Source organism: Mixophyes fleayi, chromosome 8 (assembly GCF_038048845.1).
Source record: "Mixophyes fleayi isolate aMixFle1 chromosome 8, aMixFle1.hap1, whole genome shotgun sequence".
Lineage (NCBI taxonomy): Eukaryota > Metazoa > Chordata > Amphibia > Anura > Limnodynastidae > Mixophyes > Mixophyes fleayi.
In genome coordinates this window covers 38,772,203-38,795,287 of record NC_134409.1, presented here as the reverse complement: position 1 = coordinate 38,795,287, position 23,085 = coordinate 38,772,203, and the positions used below count along the sequence as shown (strand labels likewise).

At 37.2% G+C, this 23,085-nt stretch overlaps 1 protein-coding gene across 3 annotated transcripts in view; it reads right to left on the bottom strand.

Annotated features, from left to right (window-relative positions):
- Positions 1 to 19,196: 19,196 nt before the first annotated feature.
- ZNF644 (zinc finger protein 644) overlaps positions 19,197 to 23,085 on the bottom strand; it is a 56,205-nt gene continuing 52,316 nt past the window's right edge. For all 3 annotated transcript variants that reach the window (XM_075182396.1, XM_075182397.1, XM_075182398.1), the window contains 3 exons: positions 22,658 to 22,780; positions 21,690 to 21,792; positions 19,197 to 20,416 (listed from right to left, as the gene is read on the bottom strand). In XM_075182396.1, coding sequence (XP_075038497.1) covers positions 20,224 to 20,416; positions 21,690 to 21,792; positions 22,658 to 22,780 — 419 coding nt within the window. In that variant the 3' untranslated portion in view covers positions 19,197 to 20,223. The remainder of the gene's footprint in view (positions 20,417 to 21,689; positions 21,793 to 22,657; positions 22,781 to 23,085) is intronic.

Genomic DNA, 23,085 nt, shown 5'->3' with positions numbered 1-23,085 from the left:
ATAGCACAAGGGTGCACTATGGGAAGAAGGCAAGCCGGTGGAGGCGGTGTGATGCTTTGGAAGATACTCTGCTGTGAAATCTTGCAACGGTATTCTCTGATGGAAGTGGCCTTCTTCAACTCTGTGCCCTGTCACACTACAAAAATTGAAAAGGAATGTTTAAGGAACATACAGTCAAGTCCATAAATATTGGGACATCGACACAATTCTCATATTTTGGTCTCTATACACCACCACAATGGATTTGAAATGAAACTAACAAGATGTGCTTTAACTTTCAGATTTTAATTTGAGGGTATTTACATCCAAATCAGGTGAACGGTGTAGGAATTATAATGGGACAATCGACTCATAAGCTATTTCATGGACATGTGTGGGCTATTCCCTCATTATTTCACCATCAATTAAGGTCTGGAGTTGATTTTAGGTGTGACATTTGCATTTGGAATCTGTTGCTGTCGACTCTCAATATGAGATCCAAAGAGCTGTCACTATCAATGAAGCAAGCCATCAATAGGTTGAAAACAAACCCATCAGAGAGATAGCAAAAACATTAGGTGTGGCCAAATCAACTGTTTGGAACATTCTTAAAAAGAAAGAACGCACCGGAAAGCTCAGCAACACTAAAAGACCCGGAAGACCACGGAAAACAACTGTGGATGACAGAAGAATTTCTTCCCTGGTGAAGAAAAACCCCTTCACAACAGTTGGCCAAATCAAGAACACTCTCCAGGAGGTAGGTGTATATGTGTCAAAGTCAACAATCAAGAGAAGACTTCACAAGAGTGAATATAGAGGTTTCACCACAAGATGTAAACCATTTGTGAGCCACAAAAACAGGAAGTCCAGATTAGAGTTTGGCAAACAACATCTAAAAAAGCCATTACAGTTCTGGAACAACATCCTATGGACAGATGAGACAAAGATCAACTTGTACCAGAGTGATGGGTAGAGAATAGTATGGAGAAGGAAAGGAACTGCTCATGATCCAAAACATACCACCTCATCAGTGAAGCATGGTGGTGGTAGTGTCATGGCATGGGCATGTATGGCTGCCAATGGAACTGGTTCCCTTGTATTTATTGATTATGTGACTGCTGACAAAAGCAGCAGGATGAATGTGTTTCGGGCAATATTATCTGCTCATATTCAGTCAAATGCTTCAGAACTCATTGGACGGCGCTTTATAGTGCAGATGTACAATGACCCAAAGCATACTGCATAAGCAACCAAAGAGTTTTTTAAGGCTAACAAGTGGAATGTTATGCAATGGCCAAGTCAATCACCTGACCTGAATCCGATTGAGCATGCATTGCACTTGATGAAGACAAAACCGAAGGTAAAATGCCCCAAGAACAAGCAGGAACTGAAGACATTTGCAGTAGAGACCTGGCAGAGCATCACCAGGGATGAAACCCAGCATCTAGTGATGTCTATACGTTCCAGACTTCAGGCTGTAATTGCCTAAAAATGATTTGCAACACAGTATTAAAAAGTGAAAGTTTGATGTAGGATTGTTTAGTTTGTCCCATTACTTTTGGTCCCTTAAAAAGTGGGAGGCACATATAGAAACCGTTGTAATTCCTACAGTGTTCACCTGAATTGGATGTAAATTCCCTCAAATTAAAGCTGAAAGTCTGCAGTTAAAGTACATCTTGTTTGTTTCATTAAAAATCCATTGTGGTGGTGTATAGAGCCCAAAATATGAGCATTGTGTCGATGTCCCAATATTTATGGACTTGACTAACAATGCGTTCAAGATGTTGACTTGGCCTCTACATTCTCCAGATCTCAATCCGATTGAGCATCTGTGAGATGTGTTGGAAAAACAAGTTCAAGTAATGGAGGCCGCACTTTGCAACTTGCAGAACTTAAAGGATCTGCTGCTAACGTCATGGTGCCAGGTACCACAGGACACCTTCAGAGGCCTTGTGGAGTCCATCCATCAATGGTCACAGCAGTCACTTTCTTGCATTCTCTTTTAATCCTCTGTTCTTTATAGAGATAACTGATCCTCATTTCTAGCTTTTTCCCTTAAGTTCCATTACTGCTCGACTTACCGAAGGGTGAATGGAACAGGACTCACATGTGGAACTGGGGGCCACCTATCTATACTTTTGACAGCACTTTTGATTCCTTATATGTAAATTTAATTTGGGGCTGTAAGTTGTTCTTTAACTGCATGATTTATTTGATTTTATTGAGAAATAGTTCTCTAGAGAAGGGCTTAAACAACTAGGTACACGACAGACACACATAAACATCAGTAATAGGTAATGATCCCACCCACAAAGACATATGTGTTATATGGAACATTTATAGTCAAACAATTTGGATGTGTGTGTACTTTATTTCATGTAGAGGTGCATTAGGCACCATCAATGGCAACATGTTGGCCAAGCCCCTTTCACTTCAAACTTAATTACACATGGAGAAAGGAGTTGGTTGACTAGTACATCCAGGGTGAGATTCAGTTCAGTGAAAGTCCTATTTGAGCCTTGTGTGATGTGCTCATGTGTTCATTTCCTAAAAAGATCAGTAAAATATCAAACATGAAAATTCCATAACTGGAAATAAGTTGGAAAGCACTAACACCTATTAGACCAAATAGTGTATTCCATTAAGAAAGAATAAAAGATATACAAATGTATAATTTTTTATCATAAATGAATAAGTACAGAAACTATGAACTAAGAAGTAAAGTCAATAAGTAAGTATAAGTGGAAAAAAACATATAATGAATATAAAATATATATTAAATTTGTATCAGGCTAAGGATCAAACCCGAACACCAAAAATCTAGAATGTTACAAATATGCTCTAGAAAACGTCAGATGTTATCCAACATTAATTTTAACCCCAGGGATAAGATCACTTATAAAAGACAAAATTGATTTATTGCATACAAACATCAAAAACGAAATGATACAATCACAAATATAAAATGGACGTCTATGAAAGGCAGGTATGTAATTGTGCTATTGACATAAGGAACCAAAGATAAAGCCAAAGTCTGGGTAATACGAGTACAGGAAAAGTCAAACATCAAGTACACAGTTATGCAAAACGATAGCGCTTTAATCTGTTGCTCAGGTCAGGAGATGCGAATGTTAAGTCTCATTTATAAGGGCAGAAAAGAACAGATTGTTTTTCGTTAATTCCATTTCTTTGAGAGAGAGAATCCATGGCAGCAATAATAATGGGTAGCTTCCTTTCCTCGGTTGGTATATAAAAGGTAACCTCTTCCTCTGTGTCTGAGTGACATTCCAAAGCTTACTTATGAAAAATATAAACACAGTACTAGTATGGCAACTAATTCAGCTACCACGGACGCTCTCTAAAAAATGGAATCAACTCAAAATAATCCATTCTTTTCACCTTTTGCAGTCCATAGCACCTATAATTATATAATATATCAAAGCTATACAGTAGGGAGAGCCACATAATAGACTAACTCAGCCAGATTGGTGCACATTAAGATTTATCTGGAAGCTGAACTAAGAACATCTATTTTGAGATGGATCGGATACCCAGATGATGATAAGAGCTGCTCCATTGAGACCTGAGCCTTGCTTGCCAAAGATGCTGCCTTTGCTTGAGTTAAGAGAGCCCTGAAGAGCTCTGGCACCTTGCAACCAGTACTCTTGTAGGCCTGTTAAATAGCTTCTCTGATCCAATTAGATAGTTTGCACGCCCTCTTCCGGCCCAGTCGTAAGCACCAGGAGCTGTTCTATTTCCTGATTCCTTGTGTTCTAGTCATGAATATGTAAATTGCTCTCACTAGGTCCAGAGAATGCAGTTTTCTTTCGTTTTCTTCTTTTAGATGTGGATAAAATGATTGCAGCACTACTTCCTGATTAATGTGAAACCTAGATAACACATTCGGCAGAAATTCTGGATTGGCTCCGAGTACCACTTTATTCAAGTAGGTATTGAGAAAAGGGTACTTGCACCACATTCTTGTAACTGTGCCACTCTGTGAACAGATGCAATTACGATCAAGAAAACAACTTTCAAAATCATCCATAATCAGGGAGAAATCTGCAGAGGTTCAAAAGTATCAGACAGCATTGCATTTAGAACTAAATTTAAGTCCCATGGGGCCACAAAGGGTCTTAAAGATGGACAAATTCTCTTTACTGCCTGGAGGAATCTCATAGTGAAATCTTTGTGAGGCCAATATGGTGTCCAAGAATAAGCTGAAAGCGAACACCTGCACCTTAAGAGTGGATGCTGAGCCCATCCTAAAGGAAGTTCAGGATCTGTGGAATGGTGGCTGCTACTGGATTGAATCGGGTACTGGACAAGGAAACAAACTTCTTGCGAGTCGTGTAATAGAATTCTTCCGATTTCTTGTTTATAATAATTTATTTATCACCTGTTCTAACACCTCTTTTGTTCTGAGCTGGTAGCGCTCAATCTTAATGCTATTAAAGCAATATTCTGGGGATCTGGACACAGAATTGGACCCTGGCACAATAGATCTGGACAATAAGTTAGAGGCCACAGCAGTTCTCTGAGTATTTTCCAGGCTACTGGAAACCACAGATGGGGAAGCCAGAATAGAACAGTGGCTATTACTTATGCCTTGTCCTTTCTTAGCATGTGAGTGATCAGTGGAAACAGAGGGAAGACATACCCTTTCTGGAATGACCATGGAATCATCATAGCATCTGCCCCTTCTGCTTTTGGATTCCTATTTGGAGGGAAAAACCTGGGAACCTTTGCATTTCTTCTTGCCGGTATGACATACACTTGAGGAAGGCAAAACTAGTAGCTCGAAAACTTCCAAATGGAGAAACCACCAAAGTGAATCTGCTTTCAGCTGAGGTAATCTGCTACTATATTTTATTCTCCTGCTATATATAATGCTGAGCGTGCCATCACATTCTTGTCTACCCTTGAGATGATCTTTGTCACTTCCACCATCGAGGTTTGACTTTTGGTATCCCCTTGTCAATTTATGAAGACTACCACTGTTTTGCTGTCTGAGAAAATTCTGAGATATTTTCTGTTCAGCTGGAAATTAAAGTGTTGAACCGTTTTCCATACTGCTCTCATTTTCAGAGATATTTACATGAAGAATTCTATTTTCGTGGCCACTTGTCTTTCCATTTCCTTTTGGGATCCAACTGGATATCTTAGGTATGCCATCTTGCTCACAAGATTATTCCTATGGTAGTTGAGAACATCCCAACAATCAATTTGGAATTCGATTCAAGTTCCATCCATGAACCACATGTAGATGATGCAACTTAAACATTTTCCTTTCACAGGGACAGCTCAGAGTAGCTCTGTGCAAATACACCGTATGTTGCTAAATCTTTGCGACCTATGGCCTCTGACATGATTGCCAGGTGTGTACTGGCAGCTGGCAATCAATATCCAGAGCCAAATTCAAAATTACTGCATAAGCACTGATCCTAAGGTAGTGACCTGATGCCAGTCACTCAGTGTCTTGCAGCATTAATGTTGTGTTGCCAGGATCACCAGGGAAGTTAAGCCCATACCTACAGAAAAATAACAAACACTACCTATGCAAAAGACAGGAAAAGACACATGGAAAAGAAGGAGCAACCTTATGTGCCAGCCGTGATGTATTTTTGTTACCTGTCTCAACCTTACCAGGGAAAGTACCTACCCATTGCTAGGGCTACCAATCCCATGGAGAAACAGTTATATATTTATTTTAGTCTGCTGTTTTTGAATAATAATACACAAATATTATGTTTCCATATACATAGGAGAACATATCTATTACATTTTAGAGTATGTTTTGTAGGATTTTGGCAATTGTTTAAAGTAATAATGCACAAATATCAAGTTTCCTTATACATAATGCACAAATATCAAGTTTACCTATACATTCGAGAACTGAAGTATTACATTCTAAAGTAATTTTTGTAGCGTTTTGCTAATTGTTCAAAATTATGTATGGGAAAAATAAGAAATATATTTTTTTGTGATTTTTGCCTGTTTGTTTGTGTTCTGCAAGTAAATTTCCTATTCCAATAAACAAATTAAAGAAAGCTCTGAAAAAAAACCCAATATAAATTTCACTCGGGTAGATGAATGTTACTGTGAATCCCAATGATACCAACTCAGCACACAAATGTGAAAATGTGTCTGGTCATTAAGGTACAAATCACCTCCAGTAAACCCATTGATGTCAGTGATTATTGTAAATTGATCAATCATTATTATTACACATGATACAAAAAAGAAACAGAATGTTCACAGGAAAAGAATGGGTAAAAGTCCTTTATTTTCATCACTGCTGAAACAGTTATACTTCAATTCATAAAAACAAAGCCTTAACCAGTCTTTTGCAAGGACATGGATTCATGAGGACAACGCTGACAAGAACAGAGGTATTAAAGCCATGCAGGCTGCCAAAGGTAATTTACAGTGTTATGCAGTGCCCTGCAGTTTGCAGAGAATCCCATCCTATTTCCTTCACTATCATCAAAACGACATAAGGTAACTAAAAAGCTACAATTCAGGACTGTTGGCGACACTTGTCCCAAGCCAACAAACGCATTAGAGAATTTTTATTTATTTTTTACTATAAATAAAAAGGAATTCATGTTAGTTTTTTCAAAAGCATTAGCAGCGTTTGTGATACAACAATCTAAACAGGGATTTGATGGAATAGAGTATGGTGTTTTGCAATGATTTCACACTCAAAGCATTATTGTAACAATAGGAACAATGGTGAGACTGATCATTTAGTGACAGCATGATATACAGACACAGCCAGTTAAAGCATGTGGGCAGGTACAGATTGTGGGGCTCATTTGACCAAATGTGTGCCCTGAATTAACGTAGGAATAGACGCATGTAAAAATATGGTATTTACATGCACAAGATCAGTCGGAAACATCTCAAGCTCTAAAATATAAGCATTTGCACCAAGCATACGCCAAGCAAATAAGGGTGTATACTAACACCCTATGAGAGTGTAGAGATCTGGCTTGATAATGTCATTGAAGAGGATTATATATATATATATATATATATATATATATATATATATATATATATATAAAATCTATTTTGTATATTCCATTTTTTAAATATATTATTCACTTTCAACTATGATTGAATTAGATTAGTGAACAAATGTTAGCTCCCCCCCCACTCCCATCATGAGGCTGGTAAAACTTTGTGAATACCTGAGTGGTTGGCCCGATTTGCACATCAAATGCTGTGAACAACTTCCTGTGGAAGGTTGGCTCCACCCCGAAGAAAAGTATTAACTCATGTTGCAGGAATAAAAGAAGCTCTCTTGTGCTGCCAGCTCTCACCCTGGTAAGACATAGCTCTCAGCTGAATATGAAGGAAACTAAGTAGAATGGAATGGAAGTCTGTACATGTGAAATGTTGCCTGGTAGACCATTTATGTTAGATGCTGGCTAGTATAAAAAATGGATTATGGTGTGTTTGGAGTCTCTTGTCCCGGGCAGCTGGGTCAGACGGCTATTAGGGCCGGGGGGGTAGGCCGGCTGCCCCCCGGATGCAAAAAACATAGTTTTCCCCCCGCGGCCGCATCCGTGTCAGCGCACAGGCGGCCGCATCACATGACAGTCAAGTGATGTTGGACAAGCTTCAGTATTTTTAGGGATTTTTTTGTGGGCCTTTTTCCCTAGGGAATTCAGCCTGGACCCCACACTGAGAGTTTCCGCTGTTGTGTAAAAAGCCGAGCCGGTCGTAGGCAGATGCTGGCTATAGCTTTTTCCAGCCCACATTGTTTGTTCCCTACATTAGCGGCACCCTGTCTATGAGTCCTAATATTTGATTCACTTTGTGGTGGGGGTGTGTTGTATAATTTTTTTAATTGTACATTAAAATGCTAGTTGTCCAATAACTCTCTCCTGAGCAAATAATCAGTGGTCACGTGATGGCAGAGATCAAGGGGGAGGGGTTTCCTATGAACAACCCAAAGCCTCTCTGCTCACTACATCATGTCATGTGACTGTGGTTACAGTCACATGACACTTAGCAAACAGTAATTCATTAACAGAAATGTGAATTAAACCCTAAGGAAACATGAACAAATTTCACAGATAATTAATGCGATTTATAAATTACAAAATACAAACACTTCACATTTAGAGGAGATTGCACCTTTAGTAGCTCCAAGCAATTTTTAATTGTTTTGTGTTTATCATCTATCTGCATAATATAATCAACATTTATTTATATGGCGCCAGAAAATTCCGTAGCACTTCACTATTTTCTGTTTATCATCCACAGAGGATTTTAATCCCACATTTGCTACATTTTGATATTAGGCTTAGCACAGGTACATTGCAATCCACGGTTTTTGCCACCAATGAAACACTACATTCATATCATCTCTTCTAAGCATTAGGGGTTAGAAAACAGAATTGGCAGTGGTTTGGATTGTATTCTTTCAGCTGATTCAGACACCATGAACCAATTCACAAACTAGTTGGTTCACTGTTAAATTTCATCTTAAAGAATGGGTTGAAAAAGGTAATTTAGGGACATTCTGGACAGTAACTGAGCACACTATTTACCTCTAGCATTCTTGCTCATAACACATCAATGTTACTACTTGAGAACCTACATTGACCAAATAAGCAAGGGAGAGAAAGGTTTAGCAGAGATTGAGCAGTTGGCAACATGCCTCCCTGGAATAACTTTTTATTAGCTTGTGGATGCCATAAACATTTTCCATAAAAATAAAGCTGGCTATCTTTTCAAAGGGAGATTATGTTACCGACAAATATATGTGATAGCGCACTCCCTACTGCAAATTATATTAAGTCACAGAAACTCCTCAGTGACTTTGAGTAGGTAGTATATATATATATATATGTTTTATTAAAATATGTGCGATTTCGGCAAAGAAATTAAGTATTGTAATATTTTCTTACCGTTTCATTATGCAGCATAAAATGGGCATGACTTCATTGGTTTGGGTTGTGAGACTTATACAGAGAATGTGTGTCCAGCAGAAGTCATTTCAAGAGTCGGTTTACATTACAGAACCAAGAGTCAGATGGCCCAGTGTACAATATGTAGTCCAGTTCCTGTATGTGCCTCAAACAACCCAGTGAACAATGCACAGCCCCATTACTAGGGGTAGCTCAGTTACCTCCACCCGTGTCAGTATGAGCAGCTACCAGCTTGTTACATTGACTTAGCATCTCCAACAGTAAACTGATTGCTATGAGCCAATAATGAAACAGTAGTTCAGCTTTCTGTCCTGCACAGAGATCAGTGGAGAGGAAATGAAGCTACTCACAGCCCCAGAAATAGCAGATTGGGAGACTTCGAGGGAACTTTCCATCCCTCTACCTCAGCAAAACCTGGCTGGGAGATTCTAAATGTAAATTAGAACATTGGGGTCTACTGCAGAAAACTATATATCTGGAATCTCTGATTGATCATAAGAAATAAAACTAAAGAGCTTCTAATATACAGTTCATACCTCCACTTCTCTGCCTTTGCAGTTCATTACATAAAGAGCCATGTGTGTAAGGCATCTTTAAATTAAGCAATATGCTGTGTTTGCATCAGGTACAGCATAAGGTGTGGTTGGGTAGAGATTATGATTGTTTAAAACAACACTTGGGTGCATTGTGGGCAGTGTAATCTATGCTGGAGTAAAGAAAAAAGTCACAGAAGAGCAGTATTATTTAAAGTGTATAAACAAGTGAGAAATATATTTTCAGATTTGTCACACTTAGGCATGGGTGAGGAATGCTCCATATTTGATGGCTAGTGATGAGAGTGACAAAGATAAGGATGTCATCAGCTATTTATTTAGCGCCACTAATTCCGCAGCGCTGTACAGAGAACGCACTCACATCAGTCCCTGTCCCATTGGAGCTTAAAGTCTAAGTTACCTAACATACACACACAGGCACACACTAAGGTCAATTTGATAGCAGCCAATTAACCTACTAGTATGTTTTTGGCGTGTGGGAGGAAACCAGAGCACCCAGAGGAAACCCACGCAAACATGGGGAGAACATACAAACTCCACACAGAGAAGGCCATGGTCGGGAATTGAGGCAGAAGTGCTAACCACTAAGCTCCCATGCTGCCCACACACAGTTATATATACAAGAAGTCAAACACTCATATATAATACAACTGGCAAACCTACAAGGTCTGAGAGGGGATGTTTTCATTTACAAAGTCACACTTTCTGTAAATATTTAAACTTTCTTTTTTTTAGAACTTGACACCAAACATTGGTCATTAAAAAATTCTTGAAATTTAAAGAGTACAAGCATTGCTTCTACAGTTGCTCTTTTGGCAGATCAAATTTTTACATACAAATTGTGATTATATAAGACTTTTAACCAGAGTAACTTTCAAAGACCCCCTTTACCAAATAATTATGTTAACCTATGGTAAAGCGAGACAGAATGGTCATTCATCTGGAGGTACTTTTCTCAAACCGGCAAAGAAATATTCACCCTAAAATAGTGTAAAACAAATCATAATTCAAAGTAAAGACAAATCAAGTCTTGACAATACATTTAATAAATTCACTTTAGAAAACTGTTGAATCTTTCATAACAAGTTGTGTTTGGATTAAAAATCTTCATTAAACAGAATGGGCGGACAGGTTATCAGAGTAGAGCTCAAAGATTTTTTCTCTTTTTTATGTTAGGACAGCAGCTATGCAAGTGTGTAGAGATTTTGTGCAGTTGTGTCAAGAGTAAAGAACATTTGATGTAGACCAGATCCGAGAGAGAAAGGAGAAAGAAATGAGAGGACAGAACGAGAACAAGAGATGAGAGAGCGACAAAACGAGAGAGTGACAACTAGAGAGAGAGCATGAGCGAGAGTACAAGAGAATGAGAGAACAAGAACCAGAGAGGGGGATTTATTTCCTGGGCTTGAACTGCAATACTTTCTTGGCTTCAAATAAAAGTTGTCAGCAAATTTTTTTCTTTTCCAAGGTACAAGTCATCCTTCCCAAACTAAACCCCACGATTGTCGAGATACATGGGCTGCTGCTAGATCAACAGCCCTGATACAAACAAGAAAACGTAGAACACAAAACAATGAATCTCACCACATGCGTTTGGGGCCTGCATTAATAAAATAGGAATAGGAATTCACTGGGTATTTGTCATTCCTCACACCATCCCCTATAGTATTCTCAAATTATTTGTGGTAATTACAAAGGTACATTGCTCAATAGGGAAAAAAAAAACATGTTAATATTACAGTTCTGTCTGGGCCCAAAGGCCTGAAACTTAGCTCTTACAAAATGTGTTCCCTTTAATGCTCAAATACCATGAGAATTACAATCACAAAATATAGATTTCGAGTACTAGTAAAAGGCTGAACCTTAAACTGTGAAAACAATTTGATCAGTAGTCATTATGCCACACAGTAGTGCCCCCAATTCATATTATGCCACGCATAAGTGCACACAATTCATATAATGCCAAATAGTTGTTGCCCCAGTTCAATTTCAAATAGATGTAGCCAGCTGTATGTGCGACTCACCTCTTGTCGCACACGTGTCTTCAGTTTTGTGACTGAAGACACATGCGCAGCAGATCCATTTCATCAGTCTTCAGCTTTACTGAAAGCAGTTCCAGCCTGCCAGAAAAATGCTTCTGGCAAATAGTCATGAACCTCTTCAATCCCTGAACGTACTTCGTCTGTTTCATCATTTAACACGAGTCACAGGCTGGGAACAAACTTTTTGTCCTTTACGAGCATGGAGACCAACAATAGAGACACCAATAATTAATAGGGTCTAGAAATGTTTATTTTTAAAATGTTAATGTATTCTTAAATATTGATGCAGTCTCGAACCTCCTCTAATACCAACAGGGAGAGGAAGTGTGACCTAGGATATGACTTAATATTAGACGCAGGTGATTAAAAAATAAACTTTTTTTTAATTGACAAATTATATTTCTATTTCTCAGTTGTAAGAATTCAGGAAGGTTGAAACTGTAGATTGAGATATATTCCTGCCGCTTAAACAGTTTGCCATATGCCAAGTTAGCACATCATAGTAAAAAAAAATAATATATTTTTTTTTTTTAAACACTGCAGTGTACACAACAGAATGCTATAAACTGCACTGTAAAACATCCTGACATTTGCATTCTTGTTACTTTGCCTAGACTGTTGAACATAGCACTCTGATCCTTTCTGTGTGTACATGACCAAGCAGTGGTGATTTACACCCCTCCCCCTCATTACTGTTTTTTAGGGGGGCTATCAGGATAAAAGACCTGCTTTTAAATCCATAGATTCTAAATCCATAATTTCTGTTTCGTATATATTGTCTGCAATGGGTTTGGTTAAGAAAGCAAATATATACATGTCTAACAAATTTAAATATTTAAGCCATTTACCTTGTTAACTCAAATGAATTACTAAAGCAAATAAAGGTGGCACACTAAATAGAAATAGCTGCAACATAAATGTACGACTGTCTGATACATGGAAAGCGTAGTAATTGTTTCTGAAATAAGACACATCTGCATTTAAAATTGTATGCTTAAATGTCACCTCTTGTTAAGAGCGTAGGATTATATTTGAATTCCAATGCAAACATCTGTCTTGTCCATTACGGAACAGAGTACAGTATTTCTATTGATGATATTTATTTTAAAAATAAAAGACAATTCCAGGGAAAAATCACATTTACATTTAGAAAGGAGTAAATATATTGTACACATTATTCAAACTTTTCAAAAATTAAAGGTTCTGACTCTGTAAATATATGACATCAGTACTTTATTCAGTCAGATGTGTGCATGGCTGCCTTGCAACCTACCTTAGGCAGGATTTAAACATGTGTGCTATCTGCATGACATTTTTGTTTTCTATACATGTGGTTTTCTGAGGCGTAATCCTTATATTCCTGAGGCATAGGACCCAAGTAAACTATGCATCAAGTAAAAATGGCCCTGGGGAGTGTGTTGGATAGAGAAATTGGAAGGTGCAGTCCCTTAGTGACTCCTGCTTGAACATCGCTACAAGAAATGTTGCTACATACATAATAGTTTTTAACCAGTTCATCAATGCCATGGTCTATCTATATAGTGCGCTTTAAATAAATGCATTGCTATCACAAAAAGTAAAAAAAAAACTACACAGATTTTAAATCCAATATTAACAATGGATAGTGAGTGTCCTATAAAATGCCAAACAATGAATCCCAGAGATATGGAAGCAATCAGATTCAACATTGCATTGTCCTTTGGATTCAGAGAAAAAGCCATTAAAAGTGTACTTGCAATGATGTCTGGTCCCCTCGCAGATGCACAAATTGTTTCCAGACCCAAAGAACCTGTTGGAGACGGGCAGGAGGGTACCATGCTCCACACCTTGTGCGCGGGTCAGAGATCAACTCTAACGTGGCAGGAGGTCCACTGCCCGATATGTAATATTACAAATATATACATGCTTAAGTCCCTTTCATATTCCTTGCTGCCAAGATCTATTTCTGACACACCAAAGTACTTACAAAGACCAACATACCACAACTAAACGCTGTCACATGTCAAATAGCCTCCTGTGAAATAAACCTGCCCCTCCACTCTTCAAGCCCGCTGAAACTCTTATAGAATATATACATTATGTATTATCTTTAAACAAGTTAAAAGCCCATCAAAATGACAGAAAAAAAACAAGAGTAACATCATGTTGGTCCAAAGAAATGGATAGAAAATCAGGTCAATTTGGAATAGCAAAGCTGGTTATAAATGGTAATTGGCAAACAAAAAATGTAAATAAACCAAACAAAAGAAGCCAAAGAAATGAGGAAAATCTAGTCAATAGAAATAGTCAAGTACACAAGAGTAATTTGCAAACATTTTACCAAATATGTAGAGGTGATGTACGTAGATGTGTGGTCTAGATGTGCGTGGGGATGATGTGAGGATGATGTGCGGAGGTGTATTAAAAAGGTGAGGAGCAGAGTTAGCTTTTAATATATAGATAGTAACATATAGATAATTCAAATGCATTCAGTTATCTGTTGTGTTACAGCTCTATACTGCTTGGATTTTAACACACACATAAAGGGGTGAGAAGCAGTGTTAGCCATAAATAAATATGTGTGTGTGATAGATAGATAGAGATATATATATATATATATATATATATATATATATATATATACACACACATACATACCCTACGCTCTCTCTAACACTCTAAAGCAGGGGTAGGCAACCTGCGGCTCTCCAGGTGTTGTGAAACTACAAATCCCAGCATGCCTTGCCACCTATCTGCTGGTTATCTACTGGCAAAGCATGCTGGGACTTGTAGTTTCACAACACCTGGAGAGCCGCAGGTTGCCTACCCCTGCTCTAAAGTCTCAAATTCTCAACCATCTAGTCACCCTCTCTTGGAATATGATATGGCTCCCCTTCCACTAACTTATGGTCTATATATTGGCGAGCATTGGCCTGGAAGCCAGGTCACTTGAGTCACCCACAGCATTCCTCCACATGTCCTTGATCTTTTCTTAGCAGAACACAATTTTAGAATGTTTTCTGACATTGTAATAGGCTGCACACTATAATATTTGACTGTTCTTAAAAGGATAGCTACTATACTATTGTGTTATGATGACCATTAATCGCACTCTACAGCTCCCACTTTCTTATGCCCCATCACTTTTTGTTTTCTGTTCCTCCTCTCCCCCAAATATTTTCAGAAAGTTCAATATTTAAAAAACAAAAAATAAAAAACTAGACATTGTCCATAGAGGAGCAGTTCAGTGCATTAAAATGACGGCCTTCTTAAACGGTTGGCCCTTCTAAGCAAAGGTTTATTTAAAATATTCTTCGAAGTAAGGATGACCGGACGAAAAAAAAAAATTCAGAGTAGTACACAATAGTTGTAAATCAGATCATTAAAACAATTTCTGCTTCCTGGTTACCTTAGATATTAGTAAGGAATTATACAGAAAAATTACTTCACTGGAAAAACAAAAACACAGATGGATTGAGTCACAATGTACCCATGAAATAAACTCTTTCATCTCACCAACATTACTCATAAGTAAGGTATTCAAGCAGTAGAAAATTCTTTATTAAAATATTAAGTATCTCAAAGACTGCATATTTTTATTCTGAACTCTTATTTTGTCACATAATTCTTTATTTTTAATTACACTTCTTACAACCACTTGGGATGGCCATGGGCACTTGGTTTGCCCTAAGCCTCACCAATTTTTACACAGGAATGTTTGTATAAACAGCATGCCTGGAAGCCAAGTTTGGGGTGAGTCTGGTGTTCTTTGGCCATCATACAGATCATTTTTTTATTTGGGATGGTGACACTCTTGAACACAGTTACTCACTTTAAAAAAAATAAAAAATAAAATTCAAATGCAAAATCCACAAATCTTAGATTTTCTATTTGGATATCACCCTTAAGATTGAAAATGGACAGAGTCACGGAAACATTTTGCAAGAGGTTGACTCCTGTGGTTTTCTCCGCTGTAGAGTAATCATTACAGCCATGGATTAAAAACATACCTCATGGAGAGTTGAGTAAACTAAGGAAGAATTGTTCTGAGAAAATAACATTTAAAAAAAATCAGCCTAAAAGATCTTTTGGAGGCATTTGAGAAACAGGGTTAAGCAGAAAAAATACTAACAGAAAAACAAAATAAAAAAAAATAAAATTCAGGGTTATCTGGAATCTTTAATATTAAAGAGGGAAGTTTTGAAGTCCCAAAAAATAAATACCTGTGAAGAAAAACTTTCAATAATCATTTGCCACTAAATCTAACAGCTCCTCATTACAAAGCAAACAAACAACATTTTTGGTTGTTTACACTCTTGGTTGAAAAGAAAAATTACAGGTAATAAATGCGGCCTCCTGTTTAACTTGTGCATTTTTCTTCTATTAGGACTACAAAAATGTATAGCCAAAACAACAAAGTAGTACCACAAGATTTAATCTTTATCAATGATTAGACAATGTATGTAATATACCTTTGTAGAGGGGGAGGGAGATTCAATTCTAAAAAAAAATTCACATGGGGTGTCTCCAGAGCAGGTGCGAGACACCTTGCACGGATCCCCCCCACAGGATATTCCTAATTCTTGATTGCACTACATAGATACGCAGCCGCAATATTCCTTAGAACATTGCTGCCAACTGCACCCCCCCCCCTTAGAATGAACTTGTGATTTAGAATATGCGAGGAGAACCACATGACCCTTGAAGTTTGCTTCTTAGAATATAATATTTGGAAAACATTTCAACCAATATCCACTTGTAGTGTACCTAAACCTTTCACTCAATAACACTATACTGACCCCATCAATCATTGGGATTGAGTATACTCTTACAACACAAAGAGGTGGTTGATCACCACTTTCAACTGGTTGTAGAACTTTTGGATATATTGTCTTAGGACTCAATATCTAGAAGGTCTCAACAATAGTAAATGTATAGTCATAATAATGCACAAATCCACCTCTAAAAAGTTAATTTCTTAAGCCACAATCAACAAAATTTCAGGAGAAATTTATATTTAGGATATTGACACCCACACCCTAAAATGATTTATAATCACAGATAGGGAATGGTTAGAGTACACAATGTAAGACACTATAGGTTGATTACAAATGTAAAAATTGGCCAATTTTTTTTTTTTTTTAAGAAGTCAGCCCAGAACGAATGATCAATTAAATTAAGATCGTGACCATTAGATTTAATTATTTACTATTTATATACACTGATCAGACATTAAAATCACTGACAAGTGAAGCGAATAACATTGAATTTTCCCGTTACAATGGTACCTGCCAAGGGGTGGGATATATTAAGCAGCAAGTGAACAGTCAGTTCTTGAAGTTGATGTGTTTAAAGCAGGATAAATGAACAAGCTTAAGGAACTGAGCGACTTTGACAAGGGCCAAATTGTGATGGCTAGACGATTGGGTCAGAGCATCTCCGAAACAGCAGGTCTTAAGGGGTGTTCCCGGTGTGCAGTGGTTAGTACCTACCAAAAGTTGTCCAAGGAAGGACAACCAATGAACTGGTGACAGGGTCATAGGCAGACAATGCTCATTAATGCATGTGGGAAGTGAAGGCTAGTCCATCTGGCCCAATCCCACAGAAGAGCTACAGTAGAACAATTTGCTGAAAAAGCTTATACTGGCTATGATAGAAAGCTGTCAGAACACACACTGCATTGCAGTTTGCTGCATATGGGGCTGTGTAGCCAGTGCCTATATGACCCCTGTCCACCACAGAAAGCACCCACAATGGTACATGAACATCAGAATAGAACCATGGAAGAAAGAGGCCTGGTCTGATAATTCTTATTTTCTTGTATATCATGTGAATGGACAGGTGCTTGTGCATCATTTACCTGTGAAATAGTTGACACCAGGATGCACTATGGGGGGAAAAAGGCAAGCTAGCAGAGACAGTGTGATGATCTGGCCAATGTTCTCCTGGGAAACCTTGGGTCCTGGCATTCATGTCGATTACTTTGACACATACCTAAACATTGTTGCAGACCTAATACACACCTTAGTATTCCCTTGATGACAGTAGAAACTTTCAGCAGGATAATGCACCCTGTCAAACTGCAAAAATTGTTCAGGAATGCTTTCAGGAACATGACAAAATGTTCAAGTTGTCGACTTGCCTAAAAATTCCCCATATCTTAATCCAATAAAGCATCTGTGGGATGTGCTGGAAAAAGAAGTCCGAGCGATGGAGGCCCCACCTTGCAACTTACAGGACTTCAAGATCTGCTGCTAACTTCTAGGTGCCAGATAACACAGGACACCTGCAGAGGTCAGACGGGTCAGAGCTATTTAAGTGACGTGAGGGGGACCTACACAATATTAGGCAGGTGGTTTTAATGTTGTGGCTGATCAGTGTACATAAAATATATAATTTAATATCATGTGGCTACACATCTTTATGGGTGTTTGCAAGAATGATCACTGTGTGGAAGTCAAAAACAGGAAAGAAGAGTATTATTGGTTTAATGGATACATTAGGGAAAGTGATATTATGGAGTTTCTATTTTAAAAGATCTATTCTGTTTTTAACACTTTATAATTTGTAAGACTATTAAAATAGACAAAATGTTTATACTTGTTCCTGCATAAATAATAATTTAATTTCTTCATTTGGTGTTACAAAACGTTATAGCTAAAAGCTGGTCCACCTTTAATCATAAAGGTAAAACTTCTCTTCAACACTAGGTACACGGATTATAAAATACTTTGTAGTATGTTACAATATAATGAATTTGTGTTTATGTGATTACAACACTTGCGATCCTCCATATTTTAACAACACCCATCTACAGATCTATCATACAGTAATTAGTTTTTATTGTTCCCATTATATATATTTTAGTAGTAAATTTATAAATGTGTGTGGTAACAGACAAGTGATGTTTGCAAAGTTTCAGGTGGTTTAAAAATACTGTTATCCCAAATAACAGAGGAATAATTAAAGATTCTACTGTGAAGGTGGAGATTTAAATAGGATTTAGTAACAGTCATCACTAGGTTTTTGATTGTTATCGATGTCCACGATGAAGGAATCAGGCAATTACAAGCATCCTTTTTCTTGGGACCCAGCTACAACACATTATGTAAAGCTGTGTCCGGACGTTACATCTTACACGGAGCATTGTGCAGTAGGCTATATCAGTCTCCATAGGAAAGGTGAGTTAAAAATTTCCATAATACAAAAATACAATATACAGTTTGTTTTTAAATTAACTTAAATTGTTTGATTTATGTATTCTTGATGTAGATCAGACTTGTACAATTAGCAAAAACAAGGGTCTGTCTGTCAAAAGCTGCCATCTTCTTTTAACTTGACTCCATCTGTATTTCTGGAAACGGTACTCCTTGGTAAAAGTGTTACAGAGCAGGCTGTAGTTTCCATAAATTTAGACAGTGTTCTCTACTGTAATATGGACGATACATAACCTTACCTCATGGTAGCTGGCATTCAAGGGAATTTGCATACTGCTAAAATCAATATGTAAAGGAATAGGAGTTTTCTCTGTGCATTATACCACACTTGTACTTTAATACACATCGAATATACAAAGTGAAAGAAAACCCTCTACACGGTGTATATAGTTTCCAATAAACTGAGTAGCTGCTAGAATAGGACACCACAGCTTAAAATGAGGGTTAGTTCTTATTTACAAATGCATTTCAATGACAAAATTCCATCCTCACAACACATTTATTTCAATATTTCTGCAAGTAGGCCCTTAGCATGAGCATAGTGTTACACAATTTTCATACACAATCACATCCAAAACGAGTTCTAAAATTTCAATTGTAAACAAACATTCTCATGTTGAAATATTAAACATTTTCTAAAATGCTCAAATGTGGAGCTAAACCGAATTTTAAAAACAGTGTGATGAGAAAGCTACTTGTACAGAAATGGTTTTAATAAAATACTAAGGAGAAAGGACTAAGAACATTAAAAATAAATGAATATAACAGGTACATTTTTGCTATAAACAAAAAAAAAAAAAAAACTTAAGAAAAAAAATGTTTGCTCAAAAGCTACAAAAAAGAATCATTGGGTAAATACATCTTTGTTGACGAAGTAGGAGGTAGCATGGATGCACCAGTTAGTGAGAAATGCAACTGAAAAAAAGAATATTTCCTTACAACAAATAATTTCCAGTACTATTTACAATTTTCAGAAATATCTGTTAAACAATCCACCCTCCACTTTTTAGTACAAAAGAGTCTGTAATTTAAAAAACAAACAAAAAGCACATACATATCATATGTACAGAATAGTACTGATTGCCCTATTTAAATGGAACAGTCTTTAAAACTCTGCAGTTTACTGTAATACTTAATGCCCTAAATTAACCAATAGGAGTTTCGGTAATTTTCCTTGATTTTCTATAAAATACTTTGCATAAGCACATTTATTTTTGATAGGGGGTGGGTTTTCATGATCACAGGGGAATTATGTTTAGAATATGGTCTAACATTTGGAAAAGGCATATAGTCTAGGGTCATGTTATGCTTCGATCATGTTGGAAGCAAAGTGTAAAGGTAGCTGTGTCTGCAAGAGCTCATTTTAAAGTTACGGCACATCAGTATTTATTTTGTCCTTTGTATTATAAACAAGTGTAGCAATGTGGTCATAGGAAAAAAAAAGAAGAACAAAAAAAGTCCCAATGTACATCCAATATAACCATGTTATTTAATAAGGTAATTGCTCTTATGTTGCCGCTTCTGCCATTACAAAAGAGAAATTTGATTCAGTGATTGAGGGTGGCTTCTTTAGTGGGGGTTCCACTTCCACCATGCCTGCTCCAGTCCGTGGAAGATTTGCATTGACAATGTGACGCTGCAAGTGCTTTATCCAATCCTCTTGTACAGACAGAGGTCCACGAAAGGCAAGTCCACAAAACCTGTTTGAATAATAATGTAATAATGTAATAATAATGTAATTTAATCATGTTCTTCAAGTGCAAAAACGTTAACACTAAGTTGCAAGCTTCACAACGTTATCTCAACTATGGCTGAACCATAAATTCTTGTAGATCTAGATTCCAGGACTCAAAAGTACTTTACATTGTTGCAGAAGGCGAGACAGCCATCCTGGGCAAGCTTAGCTGCTATTCTATGGGATCATTTACATCTGTCCCTGCCACATTGGAGCTTACAGTCTACATTCCCTAACACACACGCACTGATTAATCTTTGTTGAAATTCAATTAACTTACCAGTATGTGTTTTGGATTATGTGGGAGGAAACACACACACACACACACACACGGAGAACATACAAACTGCCCAAAGTAAGGGTTCATGGTAGGACTCAAACACATGAGTCCAGCGCTCGAGGCAGCAATGCTAACCACTGTGCCAACATGCAGCCCAAGCCCAAGACTCTGCTTCAGTATGCCTAAATTACAGTCTACTGTAAACATTACAAACATATATTAGGAATCAGGGAGAGAAAAAAAGGCAACATCCAAAGATTGAAAATTGTCACTTTAGGCATCAACATATTGAAGCTAAAATTAAACTTTTTTTAATTTTTTTTTTTATTTTTAATACACGAAAAACAGGATACAGCACCTAGTTAAAAATGTGTGTGGGAAAAAATAAAATGCAATATACAGCACTCAAAGGGAGGAATTCAATTCTGGGACCCACAATGCTCATCGCACCTGGAAATGGTACTCAGTTGCAAAATCAATAATTACACTCAAATTATTGGGTTGTTTGAATTTTCTTTTCTGAACAAACTATTTTATGTCCACTTTCTGCATTCAGAAAATTGTGTGTATTTAAGAAGCATAATGAACTTGACTACTAAATGGACAGCTGTCAGTGAACAGATACTTGAGATTACAATTACTCCAATACAATCAGTCATCTGACAAAGTGCTACTAGAGCTCTGCAAAAGTAGAAAACTGATAAATTCATCATATGAGATTACAAATGCCTTCATAACGCTTTATATTTTGTGGGCTATCATTAGCAGGTAACAGCAGAAGCATGAGAGTGCAATGGCAGTGTAGTGACAGAGGCAAAGTTTTAACTTCCTAAAGAGAGTGCTTAGAGTGACTCCTTTTACTCCCCTACAACTCACTTGGAACACGAGTACCAATCATGCTGCTGATGAGTTCTATCAGGAGGAACAACCGATTTCACGTTGGGATATTATACTATACCTGCATCTCAAAATGTAAACTTCATCAGCACTGTGTGGTAACGGCAATACCTTCTTCTTACTTCCAGACCTCGATCTTGATTTCTTTTGCTTGCAATCTAATACTAGTACATAAAGTTACGTGCATTAGAATGGAGATACCAACTCCGTAAATAAAATAATCTAATGTCTATAAATTGTCAACTCTGTCCACATATATGTTACAATGTACAAAGTGACACATTACTCAATGTAAGAGATGATAAAAGGAAGACGGGCTGTAAATACCTTTAGATATTCACTAGATTTGATCCCACCCCCGGGCATTTATTGCACAATATATTGTACTGTAGATGAACACAGTATTATTGTGGCAGACAGAACAAAGTAACGTGTTAAAATGGGCATTTTATACATGAAAGTAACAGAGGTTTGCAGGGAAAACTAAAGTTCAATGGCTGAATGAGCTATGAAGGCTAGTAAGCAAATGATACTAAGCAAAACAAAATTGACAGAAACCATTAAGGAATTATTGTTAATATGAGGATATATTTAGTATATATATCAAAACATGAAAATGCATGTATCTGTTCTAAGGTCACAGCAAGCATTATCTTCCACTGAGAACATTTAGGATTTCAAAACATGGCAGCACATGGAAGTTATATAACCTAATCTTGCAATCAATTGCGATATGATATTACATATGTATAAAAAAAAAGTATTTCCAGCATGGCTTCTTAAGTACATTTTCCAAACTGACAAGCACAGCACATCACTGCACATGATACAATTGTAAGTACACTGTGAATCAGCTGGTATTTTATTTATTTATTTTTTTATAGCGTACAGCTGGTATGTTTGGTAATGGGATAGTGTTGCCAGACAGTAATTGTGCTTTAACGGTGGCTGAGTGTAGAGATGCAATTTAAGTGCTGCGTCTTAGTTAAAAAAAAAAATGATAAAATGTCTTGCTATGAAAATGCATACCTGTTCCAGTCAAAAGTCCAGCACTCTTCTTCCGCGAATAAGCTCGCATATGGTTAGACAGGCTAACAGCACTTGAAAACGTTGTATTGCAATTCGCACAGGTCTTAAGCTTCGCAGACATACCTAACAGACAAAAGAAATCTAAAATCCAGGTTTCTCCCAAAAACACACATTAACACATGATCACAAAATAGAATTCTATGTAGGTATTTTCACAAGCGACCTTTACATTGAATGTATGATTTTACAACCCCCTTATATTCGCATATCTTAAGCAATACTATCTCTTCAGTGAGTAGTATACAAGCTTTCAATGTTCATGAAAAGAATTAAAAGTCTAGTTAACAAAGTGGTAATTAAAGTGTTTTACCCACAAGACTGTAAAAAGGCACAGTACTAAATTAAGGTTGCTGATGAAGGCTGGGAGA